Here is a 16,074-nt window from a genome sequence, read left to right as displayed (position 1 = left end):
TGCCGTTCACTGCTCTAACCCTGACTCTGGCCTGGGGACTCCCCGCTATGGAGGTGAACATTGAGTCCTGACTCGCAGCAGTTTCCAGTCTGGGGCATGGGGCTGACCCCATCTGGCAGTGCTTGGTGTTGCCAGCTGTGCCCCCCCTCCAGGTGGGCCTCCTGGAGAAAGTGATGTCTCCACCCTGTTTTGGAAAGATGAATGTGAGTTAGCCAAGCAAGACACAGAGGACGTTCCACACCGCGGAGTCACTCTGTGCCCTGCCTCCCTCCCCATCACTGCCTGTCTAACCAAAGTGTGGGGGGATATGCGCCCCGTTCTGTCACGGGAGTGCCGGGGTCTACGAGTGCAGGTGTGTTTGTAGGGAGAGGAAGGTATACCGTTTCGGTAAGTTGCTCATGAGTCAGGATTTAAAAATGAGACCCAGAGCTGGGTGACGTCATAATGTAGTCCCTCCCCACCTCTCCCGTCTCTGCCCCTCTTCTCCCTGCACAGAGGCTCTGCTGGTAAAGCTAGGCAGCTGGCTCTTTCCCCTCTAAGTAATGGTGTGCTGCTGCGCGTGGTGCTGCGCCTGCTGCCATTTCACTTTGTAGTTTCTCAGGGCAGAAGGACATATGTCTGATGACCTTCCCTAGAGCAGGGGTGGCTCTAGCATGGCTGAAACTTTTACAATAGATAATATACTGCTCGCCCTTGGGACGCTGCAGGCCAGGTGGGCTGAGAGCTGCCAGGGGAGGAGCGGACATCAGCTCTTGAGACCATGACGTTGGGTGCAGGGGACATCTAGGGTTGAAAAAACAAAAAGAGCACGGGAGCTCTTCTCTGATTTCCACAGACGGTGCCAGCTGCAGAGAGAGACTGGCCCAGGTTTTATATGGACGTGTGACATCAAGTGCACACATCCGCTGCTCCTTTTTGAGTCACCCTGCTCCTTGTGCGAGCCCCCGAGGGGTGCTGTCAGCCCAGGACAGCTTGGTGGGCGTCCTCTCTGTGATCTGCTCAATAGAGAAGGAGCCACAAAGTGATGGGTTTTGTACTTGACCTCCTTAGTTTCCATTTCTGGAATCCTTTGCACTTTTGTAGCTCAAGGTAACTCCACCCAAACTCTGTCACCATGCTGCTGAGCTCTGTCCCCAGCAAAACGTAGGAATCCTTGCCCTTCGCTCCCCAGTGGGAAAGGACTTAACAACCTGATGGACGGAAGGCAGCAACGGGGTGTGGTCTGACCTCTGAGTTACTCTGCCTTCAAAATGTGAAGATTGAAACTAATTTACCCAAGAGGGAAATTGCAGATATGGAACTGTGGTGCTTCTCAGTGTGGGTGGGGACAGTGGGTCTGGAAGAGAGGTGGGTGGCAGAGCATTGTAGGAGGATGCCGCTGTATCTGCCCCACGGGTGCCCCACAGGGCGCTGGGCTCCAAGGAGGGCACCCCAGCTGCTGTCCTGGAGGAGCTCACTCCTTGGCTGAAGGGAGACCTGAGACAACCGTGCGGAGAGGGTCTGTGGCCTCTCCTGCCAGCCGTCCACCCTCCTGACCCTGTTAGGTGGCTTGTCCACTGAGGGCGGCTACATCAGCCTCCTCTTACACAGAACAGCTGGAGGGAGAGCCCGAGGCAGCCGGTCCTGGGGAGCTGTCAAAGCCCTTCCCAGAGCCACCTCTTGGACCATGTGGCTTGTGGAGGAGGCTGACCCCTTGCTCTTTCTCTCTTGCCCAGACATTCACAGCATGGTGCAACTCCCACCTGCGGAAGGCGGGCACGCAGATCGAGAACATCGAGGAGGACTTCCGAGACGGCCTGAAGCTCATGCTGCTGCTAGAGGTTATCTCAGGTGAGGTGGCCCCAGCCCGGGATGAGGGGCGTCCCCTGGGTTCTGTCCTGTCCCCTGCTTCTGCTCTGTCCATGGCCATAGCAGGCTTCAGGTCTCTTGAACCACGATGGGGATGAGTGTATGAAATCCGGTGAGGAAACTAGGTCTTGTTTGGGTTTTGCTGCTGACCATCTGGGTATCTTGAACACCCAGTCTGTTTCAGTATCCTCAATTACAAAAGTAGGTTTTTGTTTGTTTTTGAGGCAGGGCTCTGAACCTGGGCGTGCTTTAAAAGTAAGTGTTTTGAAGGCTGGTCTCTGAGATTCCTTCCCCAAATTGCCAGAATTCAATGGCTAAGAATATAACCATTGGAGATCATCCCCAAACCTTGGCTCCTGTATTACCTAACTACCCCAGATAATACAGGCGATTATGCAATTCCCACATTGTCCGGAAAGCGCTGCTCTACTTGAGGGTACATCAGCTTTTCTGCAAATGCTTATCCTCCACCATCTTTGAAGTCAGTGGTCCCTGAGCATCTGGCCTTGGTTTATACACTGAGCAATCTTAACTGCTTTCTTCAGCCATCCCATCCTTCATGCTAATGAGTCCTAGATCTAGTCTTACCCATGAATTCTCCTTTCTCTTTGAGCCCTGTCTTAAATATTCAACCTATTTGAGTATATTAGTTCATTTTCCATTGCTATAGCAAAATGCCTGAGTCGGGGTACTTTATAAAGAAAAGATATTTGTTTAGCCCATAGTTTTGAAGGCTGAAAATCCAAGGTCAGGTGACCTTATCAATTCAGCCTCTGGTGAGGGCTTCTGCGGCTACATCCCATCATGGGAGACAGCATCATGGAGGGAGAAATCACTTGGCAAGACAGATACCAGAAAGTGTGGTGGGACTAAGCTTCTATCTTCTAACCACTTTCTTGTGAAAACTAATTAGAGCCCCACAAGAACTACCCTAATTCCTCCAGAAGGCACAACCCCAATGATCTCCCACTAGAACCCACCTCTGAAAGTTCTTTTTTTGTGTGTGTGTGTTTGGGGGGGTGGTGAGAGGGTACCGGGGATTGAACTTGGGCACTCGACCACTGAGCCACTTCCCCAGTCCTATCTTGAATTTTATTTGGAGACAGGTCTCACTGAGTTGCTTAGTGCCTCTATGTTGCCGAGGCTGGCTTTGAACTCATGATCCTCCTGCCTCAGCCTCCTGACCTGCTGGGATTACAGGCGGATACCACTGCACCCGGCTGGTCTCACCACTTCTTAATGTGACCACGCTGGGGACCAAGCACCCAACAATTGAGCCCTTGGGGGACAAAACGTATCCAAATTATAGTGTCCTTGGCATGCCCAGACTGTCCTGAACACTCTTGGTGCTAGCAAACCTCCTTCCCTCCTGTGGTCTCCATCTTGTCTTCCTTAGCCTGATCTGGGAATCATAGACAGCTCTGCTCCGCTTTTCCTTCCGACTTACATTCACGTTCTGGTCATCTGTTTCCTTCTTCAGAATTCTACTTTTAACCTGACTCTGTCTGTGGGGCCCGACTCCGCTCCCACCCAGATGGTCACTGACGGGCTCAGACCCTGCCCACCTCCCCACTCTCCATCCCTTAAGCCACAGCCGCAGCTCAGGGATCCTCTGACAGGCCAAATACGGTCATGCTGTTCCCTGTTCAAAGCCCTGGTGCCTCCCCAGAGCTTTGAGCCCAAGTCCACATTCCTTGGGGCAGCTCGCAGGGCTCCTGGTGAGCTGGCACCTATTTTCTTTTCAACCAACCATTCCCAAAAAGGTAGCAGGCCTCAGGCCGCTGCTGCAGTGGGAGACGACTGTCTCCCAGACACATGCACCCCCTGCTGCTGAGCCTTTGCACAGGCTCTGATGACCCTTTCTTTCTTTCTTCTTTTATTTTAAGTTCTTTTGTATACTTTCTTTTCAGGTAAAAACCTTTATGTGGTGCTTTTGGGTTTGCGTGTATGTGTTAAATTATACATAAGATTCACTACTTGGCCGATTTGTTTTTTGGGGTACCCAGGATTCAACCCAGGGGCACTTGGCCACTGAGCCACATCCCCAGCCTTATTTTGTATTTTAGAGACAGGGTCTCACGGATTTGCTTAGCGTCTCGCTGTTGCTGAGGCTGGCTTTGATCTCACGATCCTCCTGTCTCAGCCTCCCGAGCCGCTGGGATTACAGGGGTGCACCACTGAGCCCGGCATCCACTTCGCTATTTTTAAGTGTACTGTTTGGTGACCTGACGTGTAGTCACACTGCCCGGCATGGCATCACTGTCCATCTCCAGCCTTTTCATTACCTGAACTGAAACTCTGTCCCCAAGCTCCCCAAGCTCCCCTCCCCCTAGCCTGTGGCAATGCCTTTTACTCTCTGTCCCTATGAACTTCACTACTCTAGGTATCTTGTACAAGTGGAATCACACAGTATTTGTCCTTTTGTGACTGGCTGGTTTCACTGAGCATAATATCTTTAAGGTTTATTCATGTAGGACGAGTCAGAAGTCCTGTCCTGTTGACGTCTGAATAATATTCCATTGGGTATATTAGTGCATTTTGCTTATCCAGCTATCTGCCCATAGATCCCTGGGTCGTTTCCACCTTCTGGCTGTTGTGAATAATGCTGCTGTGAACATGAGTATGCAAATACATTTTTTTTTCCAAGCCCCTACATTTAACTCTTGGTTGTACACCGAGAAGTCGAATGGCTGGATCATGTGGTGATTCTGTTTAATTTTTGAGGAAACACTATACCATTTTGTTCTGCTTTTTAGAATGTCCTTTCCTATCTCTCCAACATTCCCCAGCTGAAAACTAACTCGTCAACCAGCCATTACTCATCTTCATTCCTCACCGATTGGCTTGGCTTGGGGATGTCCACCAGGGGGCTTCCCAGACATGCTACCCACAGAGGCAGACTCCCCCACCCCTTTCCAGTGCCAGTAACATCCCACCTTTTCCTCTGTTGGGGCTCACTTGTTTTCTTTCCCACTCCACGCTGTCTCCTTGGGGGTAAGCACTATTTCATTTCTGTGTCCCAGGTGCTTAGAACTGTGGCAGGCAGGTGACATCTGGAAATATTAGGATGACCGGATGGATGCCCAGAGACAGGCTCGTGTGCATGACCTCGATTGTCCTGCCAAACAGGTCAGGCTGTGCCCACAGGGAGCCAGGCCCTTCTGCGAAGCTTGTGGACCTGTCTCTTAGGGCTGGGGGAGGCCTGACCAGTGACATGGTGCTCTCCTCCTGTGTCTTTGGAGGTGGGCTGACTGCTGGGATGAGGAGAAGGCCGGGGCGTCTGCCTGCAGAGCCTCTCAAGGTGCGGTCCCTGGACTGTGCACGCCAGAGTCATGAGGGCTGCTTGTTAAAATCCACATGCCCGGATCCCAACCCAGGCCTCCTAAACCAGCCACTTGGAGGTGGTGGGGTTGGGGGCACTGGAGATCTACATAGCAACTTCTCTGGGGGATTTTGTGCTGACTGAAGTTTGAGAACTGCTGATGTGAGCCCAGGAAGCTCTTCCCACCCTCCAGTGTTTAACCCTGGCCTCGTCCTCTGTCCTCGTGGAGGTCTGGGTGCAGCAAGTGTGCACAGCTGGGGAGTGGCTGGGAGCTCAGGCGTGGCAGGACCCCAGGGCTGGGCATTAGCAGGAGCAGCCGTCCAGGGAGGGAGCCTCCCAAGGGCAGGCAGTGCCAAGACACCCTGCTGGGCAGTGGCCAGGGCCTCAGGAGGGGTCCACAGCTGTGCTTTCCTAGGAGCGGACAGCCCAGTCACATCTCAGCAGGAAGTCTGTCTCTTCTAGAAGCTGGCAGGTGACCACCGACAGGGTGGGCCTGGCCCAGTGTCCCAGCTGTAGTCCCTGTGCCCTCAGCCAGGGCTGCCATGCTGTGCTGGGGGCCAGGCTCTAGGATAGTGATCTAAGCCCCTTGGGGTCTTTGGCTCCTAGGTAGGGCCATGTGCTTACACATTTTCCAGATCCTTTCGGGAGGTTCCTGGTTGCTGTCTGTCCTGGGATTGAAGTGTTCTTAACGGGATGTCTGCAGAATGGGTTTTTTACTCACTCTGCTGTACCCTCTGACCTGGAATCCTGAGCGGAAGAAACTCCTCTGAGTGGAGGCTGGAGGAAGCTGGAGCAGAGGAGGGGAAGTAGGGTGGAGGTTTGATTGGCAGCTGAGCCCTGAGTGCTCACAGGGAAGCAGTGTTCTCAAATGGGGAGGGGATGCTATGCTGTAGATAGCTCCATTTCGCCACCAGGGACTTCTAAATGCTCTAGAGTGACCTAGCCATAGCCTCAGAGTTCAGGGCCTCTGCTCGTGCTGTTCCTTTTCCCTTTAACACCATTCCCTGCAGCGTTGGCCTGGCCACAGAGACTCAGGCCTCCCCTGACCATTCCTCAATTCCTCCTCTTGGGAAGAGCACCCACCCTTCTTGGTATTTGTCCATAGTGTGTCTCTGTGTGTCTCTTTCTTTAAGGCCTGAGAGTCCTTCTGGACTATAATTTTATAAAGGCCAGAAACTGTTTGGCTTGCCCCCTCCCCATATCCCCAGCACTGCATCCAGCTGCCTGATTATATTGGAGGCTTAATAAATAGATGTTGAGTGAATGCAAGTGGTTTCCATCTGAGTAGCGGAGGAGAGCAGAGGCAGGTGGCCTCTCCCTCTCCCCGCCTGCCAGGTGGCCTTCCCAGCTGCTCAGAGGCATGCCCGCACAGGGACGCCACCTCACACACACGCACTTCAGGTGAGGGGTTACGAGGGTAGCCCCCGGTCCTGGATAATTTCATCTCACCTCCCTTTTCTTTCCTCTTGATTCAATCAGGCGAACGCTTGGCCAAGCCGGAGAGAGGCAAGATGCGGGTCCACAAGATCTCCAATGTCAACAAGGCCCTCGATTTCATAGCAAGCAAAGGGGTCAAACTGGTGTCCATTGGTGCCGAGGGTGAGTAAGGCCTGGCGTCAGCTCTTCGGGGGAGCCTGATGTCCTGTGCACCCCAGTTTCATTGGTGTTTTCCGCCCTGACTCCCAAGAATCACTTGGCCTTTGGAAGCAGGTCCTCTAGCCCCTCCATCTGGCCAGCCTGGAATTCTTCATGTAAGGGCAGCACTTTTCTTTCAGGCTCAGCCCTGCCCCACACCAAGGATTCACACCCCCTTTTCTTTGCAACTGTTCCTGCGGCCCCTCTGCCAAGTCCTTGCACTGTGGAGTCTGGCAAGGTGGAAAGCTGCCTCCCTCTACTTTGGCCTCACCACACTTTGCTGCCTGCTATATGTGGCTGGTGGGAGCCACGAGGCTCCATAGCCCTTGGGGAGACGGCCTGATCCCCCAAAACACATTTTTTAAAAATGTTTATTTAGTTGTAGATGAACACACAGTATTTTTATTTATTTTTATGGGGTGCTGAGATTGAACCTAGTGCCTCACACATATGAGGCAAGCACTTTAACCACTGAGCTACAGCCTCAGCCCCCCAAAAACACATTTTTAATAGCATTTTCTTGCAGTGTAGCTTCTTGGCTCTTTTGCCATCACTTTAAAAAATCTGAATCCCCCAAGCTTTTTAAACAACTCTGAGCATGTTATTAACAATTAAAAGGAGGTAGCATGAGTCCTGGGGTGCCTTGCAGTGGCTCTGCAGGATTGGGGTAGGTTGAGGCAGTTAGAATATGCTAACCAGGGCCCTTCATTAATGTGCCCCTTGGACTCAGCAAGTATTTATTGGGCGCCTGCTGTGTGAGGCAGAGATCTAAAGATGCATACAGCACCGCCTCATTCATTCATCCATTCATGATACAGCTGTAGCTGAGAATCAAGCATTCACAGGGTGGAAAGTGCTGGGCTGAGGTCTTTAACCAGTGATCCCACTTAGTCCTCACGGTGACCCTCTGAGGTAGCTCTAGTTATTATTCTCTTTTGACAGTGAGAAAGTGTGCACGCAGAGGTTACATTGCATTATGTAGGTTGCTAAGCCAGAGTGCAAATCCAGGTCTGCCTGACACCAGAGAAGGGCCCCAGAGGGACCAGTCCTTGGACAGAGTGGGGGTCTTGCTCCTGGTAAGCCCACAGGAGCAGATCTCTTCTGGATGATGCTCAGAGTACCCTTTCTTTTGGAATGAGGGCTTTTATGCTGAAATCCCAAATTGAGAAACTTCAAGATGGATCAGCAAACTCTAGTGCATGGGGCTGAGTCTGGCTGACACGGGTTTTTGTAAATATTGGAACAGAGCCACACCCACTGTATGCGTGTCATCTGTGGCTGCTCTCAGGCCACAATGGGTAGTTTGCTACCAAGACCATATGGCCAGCAAAGCAAAAACTATTTCCTATCAAGCTCTTTGCAGAAAATGTTTGCCAACCTCTGACCTAGTCAGAACTCAGCTAGGGCCGTGTCTAGTGGACCCTGAGCATCCCCTCAGATGGTGGTGGAGGGCTCAGGAAATATTCAAAGCACCTGCATATAGCCGAGTGCTCTCTTTTGTGATCGGGAAAATATTCTTGGCCATTTAATAAGAACAAAGGAATTTGTTGGGGGAATAAAAAACTTGGCAGAAACTGGTTTAGCTAACCATGCACAGAAAGCCCTGCAGCCGCACTCGGTGGCCTGGTGCCAGTGCTGCCCCCCAAAGAAGGGAGGCGGGGGACTGTGAGGTGAGCCGGGGTGAGTGGAAGGGGTAGGTGGGGACTGTGGTGAACTTGAGAGAGCAGGGCAGACGCCACATAGATCTAACCAGTCATCGCGGGGTTGGGAATCCAGGTCTAGCGCGTCAGGCTCCTCTAGCTTTTCAAAAGAAGCCAAAAATACTGATTTTTAGAGAGGAAAAATTGGCAATCCACTAGAATAAGAAAAAATATTTTTTCTTCTTTTTTTTTTTAAAATAAAAGACTCCGAGAGGAGAGGATGGAAGGGGGCAGTGGAAGAGATACGTACTTTCTAATACCCCTGGCTGGGCAGACGCCTTCCATGGGCCATTTCCTTCTCCCATCAGGCCAGTTTGTAGGATGGGAAGGACCAGCCACATTTTACAGATGAGGAAACTGAGGCTCAGAAAAATTGCCAGAGAGGAAGAGTATAGTCAACGGGGCCCAGGCTCAGACCCAAAGTGCTCAACCAGGTGGGTGGGCTCCAGGACCCAACCTGAACTTCTGGTCTACCTCAGTAATGAAGGGGCAGGTCAGGTCCCAGCAGAGTGACCAGGAGCTGAGATGTGCCCTGGTGTGGACTCTGATCTCGCCACCTGTCCTGTAAAGTCCCTCCCCTGGCTGGCCCTGGTGTTCCAATTCCCTTGGCACAGGCCTAACGTGAGATGCTCTTTATCTCCTCACTGCCCTGGGGAGCCAGTGTGTCCAGCTGAGGCCTCCTGGTTTGAATCATCTCCTCATTTCAAGCTGAGCCCAAGGACCCTGTGGGAAGGCTGCTCTGCCAAGGCAGGAAGCTAGCTTAGCCGCCCAGTGGGTTTGTTTTTTAATGAAATGAGGTTTGCTGCTGTAGAGAGTATGAAGTGGATGGAGTGGCCGGGAATGAGCTCTCCTGGGGCTAGCGCGGGGGATGCTGTCACTCCTCCTAATGGAGGAGCATCCAGAGCTAGGAGCAGGCCCAGTCATTTGGTGTAAGAGCTAGACCCTCTGGTCCACTCTACAGGGCAGAACCAGGCCCTGAAGGGAGACCCTATGGACAGGTAGACTCTGGACAATGTGCTTAGCCTTGGGGAATGGAATGAGTGCTCCTCATTGGGTCCCTGTGCCTGAAGGTGTCCAAATGGAGGCCAGAGGCAGAACACTTCCGTATGTCAGACAGAAGTTAGAATAGATGGTTAAGAATTCTTCTACCATTCTTTTTTTTTTTTTTTTTTTGAGAGGGGTGACCAGTGATTGAATTCAGGGGCACTCAACCACTGAGCCACATCCCCAGTCCTAGTTTGTATTTTATTTAGAGACAGGGTCTCACTGAGTTGCTTAGTGCCTGGCTTTTTGCTGAGGCTGGCTTTGAACTTTCAATCCTCCTGCCTCAGCCTCCTGAGCCGCTGGGATTACAGGCATGGGCCCCACCACGCCTGGCTTCTTCCACCATTCTTGATTCTAGAGTGTTTGGACTTCATGAGTTTGAGTCGTGGCCTAGGTGAATGGTTGGAATTTAACCAGGGAAAGGAACCAGAGAAGGATATTTTAAGATCTTTGGGCAGAGAAAACTTGATGATGGTTTGGGTGCTGAAGAGTCTGGAGATAGTCTTGATGATTTAGCATCTGTCAGAATGGAGGGGGCTGTGGGTGCAAATAACAAAGGTCTTGGTCTGAAAAGTGGTGGCCCTGGGGTTCTAGACTCTGTAACATGGGATTTCTGCAGCATGATTCACTCTGCTTTCTGAAGGTGGATAGGCGATTGCCTCCCTTTTGTGGGGAGACAGAGAAATGGAGCCTATGAGCAGCTTGGGAACGTACCCTAGACCAGGAGCGACACTCACACGGGGCTGGCCGCTGCTTCTCCCACAGGGCTCGGGGAATCTCTCATGTGGCTTTCCTACAGTGCCCAGGTGTGGCTTCGGAACTCTCTGGGTGCAGCTTCCTGACATAAAGTGCCTGTGAGATGGGTCACCTCTGCTGCCCATGCACAGAGGCCTGGGAAAAGGATCTCCCTTGCTGAGGGGTGGGAAGGGGAGCTTTCCGGAAAGTTCTGCTCTGCTGGGACATGGGACAGGAGCCGGTGGAACTGGGCTGGAGAGGGCTCTTTAATTCAACTTACCTCACTCTGTTTATCCCTTGAACCTCTGTTTTCTGGTGAAACAACTTCTTTGGTATGAAAGAAAATTCAGTAAACCAAGGTCCGTTGGGGGGGCTCTGAAGAAGAGGAGAGGAGTAATTAGGACCCCAAAAGAAGCCACTGGCCCCCTGGGTGCTGGGAGTGCTGTGGGGAAGACAAAGCTGCAGGCCCTGAGCTCAAGGCCAGCGGGAGGCCAAGGTATTTGGCCTTCTAGCAGGGGGACAAAGGGGCAGGGGGACAAAGGGGCGGCAGGACAAAGGGGTGGAGAGTAGGGGCGGGGAGCCAGCACTGCAGCCTCCACCCCTGGAAAGGCCCAGCTGCAGGGTTACCACTTTTTCTAAGCTTAACAAACAAACAAAAGCCCCTCATATTTGATGAATTGGTGTCCGAAAGTTTTATTATAAAGATTTTTTCCAAGTCATTAAAAACTCATGAATGTGATGTTTAAATGGCTGCTTTAACCATCTGTTTGAGCACAGCCTGGCGTCTTCCCACACCTGGGCCCTGCCCTGGAAGAGACTAAGTGTTTTGTTCTCAGGGGGCCGATGACAAGAATGTATCACCTCGGCCCACCTGCCCACTGTGGTTGGTGCCCGCTTGGTGTCCATCCATCTATCCAATCATCAACAGATGGAGGGCTTTCTCAGTGCCTGGCGCTGTACTGGGCTCCAGGTAGTGATGGATACAAAACCAGGAAAGACTCCTGACCCTGTGGAACTCGCATTCTAGAAGGGGAGAGAACATTCAGACATGTGACTGTCAGGTGGGGAAAAATGAAGCAGGGAGTAAAGTGGGTGGTCCAGGAAGGTGTCAGTGAGCTGACCTGAGGACAAACCACCGGACATCCAGGGAGGGGGAGGGGAGGGCAAAAGGCTCAGCCGCCAGACCCGAAGGGAGGGGCGCCTCTGCCCAGTGAGGGGCGCCTTGGAGCAGAGCGCTGGGCTCTGGGGATTTACTATTGTACTCTGCGCATTCACACGGTTTCCCCTTTGGGGCTGTGATAAGTAACCAAACAACAAGCTATTTAGACCGAAGCCTCACTCTGCCTTGCAGGTCATGGGCCAGGGATAGATTCCTGGAGATAGAATTTCACTGCCCAAAAGCTGAACAATTCTAAGATGCTTGCTTCTTGTGGCCAAATTATTTCCCAGCAAGTCTTTTTTTTTTTTTTTAAGCCAATTTACCCATGTAGCTGTAATGTGATAACCTTGTTTGTACCAAGGCCTGTGCCTGTTTTTGAAGTTTGTTTTTTAACTTTGTTAATTTAATAGCCGGGAATATGTGTTTTATTTGTTTGAGTCCAAGTGAGATTCGAAAGTCTTATGAATTGGTTATTTGTAGTTTATGTTTTGTGATGTGTCTGTTTAATGTCTTTTACCTGTTTTATCGATTGAGAGTTGAGGCTTTTTAAAAAAATCAGTTTAAACTCTTTAAATGTTAGAGATGTTAAACCATTGGAAAGTGTGATTTTTTTTTTTTTTCTCTAGGACTAGGAATTGAACCCAGGGGTGCTCTACCACTGAACTGCCCAGTCCTTTTTATTTCTAAATTTGAGACAGGACCTTGCTAAGTTGCCCGGCTGGGGTCTAGCTTGCAATCCTCCTGCCTCGGCCTCCCAAGTAATTAGAATTACAGGCTTGCACACCATGCCCAGCAGAAAGTCCATGTTTTAAAACATCAAAGCTGGGTGACTTGGACTCCCCTTAGTGTGTCCTGTCAAACACTCACTGTCTGTGCTACTTGTTCGTGAACGGTGTCATATTTTTGCTGCTCTCTCTAACCCAAGGCTTTGAACCTGGCATCTGGGACTCTAATAGCAGGAAGAGTCACATCCCATCCCCTGTCTCAGGTGGGCCCAGCACCCCGAGGAAGACCCTCAGGGTTGCCCACCCCTTGGAATCCACTGTGGCCAGCCACTGCTCTGAGCTCTGTGTCTTGGTGGTCATGGACCAGTGTGTGGCGTTGACCTTGCCTTTGAGGAAGGGCGGAGTTCTTAGTGGAGCTTTCTTGGTGGGAATCCACACTGTAAGTAAGGAGTTTATGGAATACAAACCCTAGTGGACATGGGCAGAGGGAATCTGGACTCCCTGAAAATGGCTCCTTTTGTGGGCCTGTTGTCTTTCCTAAAATTTAACTAAGTGTACCTCAACATGGGCCAGGTTATTGCACCTGTTCAGCTACCAAGACCATAATGAGCTCCACATTAGGCTCCTGAAGACAGGGCTTCTTTATGCTTGAATGCCCTGCCTTTGGGCATGAAGAGGGGGGGAAAGAAAGAACATTAATAGAATTTATGGCATTTAAGAATCTAAAAATCGTTACTTAGAGTAAATACAGTGGCTTATCTCTCTGAGTTGAGATCTTAAAGCTGTTGCGGGATTTATAAATAAAAATGTAATAATCTAACTAATGGCATTATAAATTTGATTTTTGAGTCATTAGATCATTCAGATGGTGATTGGCAAAACCATGTCAAATCTGTGACTTTCTGTTGCTCTTAGTGGCTTTCCGTGTGCGGATGGTATTTTAAGAGCTGTGATTGCCCAGAGACCCCCAGCTCACAGGGCTGCTGGGACATCTGTGACAGCATAGAAACTCAAACCCTCTTTATCGGGCCAGAGGCACAGTGCAAGGGCTAAGGGCACCCCCGCTTCCCTGTGGCCTTTTCTGATGCTGCATCCACTGTCTCCAAGTAGAATCACCTGCACCTTCCTTGTGCCTCAAATAGACTTCTCTCCTGGCACCTGTTGTGGTTGATTGTGCTAACTTTAAAGAAAAACAAAACAAAACCTCCCATTAAGACTAGAAGAGTAGAGGCAGGGGAACTAAGGGGTGGGAGAAGGGGAGTGAAATTGACCAAATTACGTTATGTGCATGTACAAATATGTCGCAGTGAATCCCACTATTATATATAATTATAATGCACCCAAACCAAACCAAACCTCCTATTAGGGACTGGGGTGTAGCTCAGAAGTACAGCATGTGTTTAGCATGTGAGAGACTCTGGGTTCCATCCTCAGCACTGAATCAATAAATAAAAGTGTCGTCTTCTTTTTCCTCGAGAAGTAGGGCTCTGTGGCTTTGGTTCTTAGTATCACATGGAGTGACCCAGGAGCTCAGGGAATGTTAATTTTTTCCTGCTGCAACCTATCCTAACGTGTCCTGTTGCTCTTTCTCTAGAAATCGTGGATGGGAATGTGAAAATGACCCTGGGCATGATCTGGACCATCATCCTCCGCTTTGCCATCCAGGACATCTCTGTGGAAGGTGGGTTTCTGCCTCGTTGCCAAACTTGTGTCTCTCCCCGGCCTGTGTGTGTCTTCCTCCCTGGGATCAGCCAGGAGAACTCCCTCACCCCACCCCTACCCACCAACACCACGACTGCAGTGACACTGGATTACAGCTTCTTACCCATTTCTGCTTACCCATATCTGTTCTCTCTCTTAGTCTATGATGAAAAGTATGAACTATTTGAGATGCTGATTCCTATAGGCATGTTGGGCCAAAACTTATGGGATACAGCAAAAGCTGTCTACGAGGAAAGTTTATAGCAGGAAGCAAGTACATCAAAGGAATAAGCAAGCTATAGGCCTGTTGGCCCCATGGAAACGCCCCACTGTGAAGATCCCAAGTCTGCTATAGGATAGTGTATTGGAAGCCCTGCCTGGCCCTTGGGTGGGAAAAGATGAGAACTTGGTTCTCCACTTTGCTCCCACAGCACCCTCTGGTGGCCACTTTTCAGAAATTCAGGGCCTGTCCTGGTCTGGGGCAGAGATCTCTATCTAAACTTTTGACTCCACATTCCAGCACTTTTTGAACTTTATGTCTGATACGCATGTGTTTATTTTGCAACATTTATGCATTGCCATGCACATGATAACAAATTTTTAAAAGTGATATGGAGATAATATTTCTAAAATATTTTTAGTTCATATTAATGGCATAGAAATCTTAAAAAAAACATTTTTATTCAAAGGAATTTCTTAATGAAAATGATGTGGATTGAGTTGCATTGTTATGCGAATCTCGGTTCCACACTAGCAGTATGAGGGTCTAAGTTCTGTTTGTATACAATGTTAAGGGCTAGAGTCGGTGAATTGAATCACTTGTTAATGGTAGTGGCTGTAAATCCATTTTACCGATAGCCTTCTTCATGCTTTTTATTCTTTTGAGTGGACTTTTTATTATTTCCCATTGAATCATTATTTTAATCTTGTTATATAGTCAACAAAAAAGCTTGAACCAAAAAACATTCACCTTGCCAAAATTTTGTTCTTGTTTTTGCCTGAATTATAGTTTTTCTAGGTATGCTTTACCATCATTTTGAAGTCCATTTTGTGAGTCTGAAGTAAATGAGGTCAACTATGACCCATTTCATTGGATAACATAACCTGCAATTCACAGGTGTGAACACAAGAGGGCAGTGTGCAGCCTCTCAGGTGTTGGGAGGTCCCCACGTCTCCTCAGATGCCTGCCTTAACTTACAGCTAGGTGACTTTTTTATGCACACAACAGCAGAGGGCAACACTGCAATCCATGCAGTAAATACAAAGAAACCTTGTTTTTTTTTTTTTAGATAGAAAAAAGAAACCTGAGTAAGAATCCTCAGGCTTTCTTCTGGCTCTTCAGGCTACATGATTGTGTCTGGAGGTTCCTGGTCCTTTAGATTTCCCGGACTAATCCAGTGGCTTCCAAAGTGATTGCCTGACAGGCTGCTGACTTTTCTTGTATCCCTACCACTTTGAATAATGGGAGTGGGGGAAATGCCTCTGAATGTCTCGTGGCTAGCTTGCTTCCTACATCGCTCTTCTATTTCTCAAATAACTTCTCAGATTTGTCAAGGAGAGAGAAATGATGGCCAGGAGTCTTTCCTCCTTGGTAGCAGCAGGGTTAGAATCTAGAGGTTGCAGTGGGGCCTCCTGGAAGCCAGCGCCCCTCCTTCCCCTAGATCAGCCCATTGATTCCTCTGCTCGTCCCTTTCCCTACAGAGACCTCAGCCAAGGAAGGGCTGCTCCTGTGGTGTCAGAGGAAGACGGCCCCTTACAAAAATGTCAACATCCAAAATTTCCACATCAGGTGGGTGCCAGGGGCAGGGGCTCCTGCAGAAATTGGGCTGCTTCCATCAAGACCTCATAGGGCTGGGGCTGTTGCACAGTGGCAGAGAGCTTGCCTAGCACATGTGAGGCCCTAGGTTCACTCCACAGCATCACATAAAAATGAATAAATAAAATACAGGCATGATGTCCATCTACAATTACAAAAAATATTTAAAAAAAAATAAAAAGAAAAGAAAGACCTTATAGGCCCCCTTGATCACTCAGTCTCAGCTCTAGAACAGCTGAGGCCCTTGAGGAGGAAGTAGCTTTTCTTTTGCTGTCCCCTTGAATCCCTTCCCCCTCCCTGCAGGGCCTTGGACAAGGCCTTTGGTTGATATGTGTTACTAGGAATATTCCCAAGAAAAATGTCCAGGAATTCCCAATCTGGGGCTTCAG

The 16,074-nt window shown here is 49.8% G+C and overlaps 1 protein-coding gene across 3 annotated transcripts in view; it reads left to right on the top strand.

Moving 5' to 3' along the window:
- The window catches only part of Actn1 (actinin alpha 1), a 92,284-nt gene that overhangs the window by 47,139 nt on the left and 29,071 nt on the right, over positions 1-16,074 (top strand). For all 3 annotated transcript variants that reach the window (XM_005322826.5, XM_005322824.5, XM_005322825.5), the window contains exons 2-5: positions 1,716-1,830; positions 6,650-6,769; positions 13,763-13,849; positions 15,571-15,658. In XM_005322826.5, coding sequence (XP_005322883.1) covers positions 1,716-1,830; positions 6,650-6,769; positions 13,763-13,849; positions 15,571-15,658 — 410 coding nt within the window. The remainder of the gene's footprint in view (positions 1-1,715; positions 1,831-6,649; positions 6,770-13,762; positions 13,850-15,570; positions 15,659-16,074) is intronic.

This window comes from Ictidomys tridecemlineatus, chromosome 5, assembly GCF_052094955.1.
Source record: "Ictidomys tridecemlineatus isolate mIctTri1 chromosome 5, mIctTri1.hap1, whole genome shotgun sequence".
NCBI classification, from domain to species: Eukaryota; Metazoa; Chordata; class Mammalia; order Rodentia; family Sciuridae; genus Ictidomys; species Ictidomys tridecemlineatus.
The sequence above is the reverse complement of the archived record's forward strand: the minus strand, read 5'-3'. Positions and strand labels throughout refer to the sequence as shown.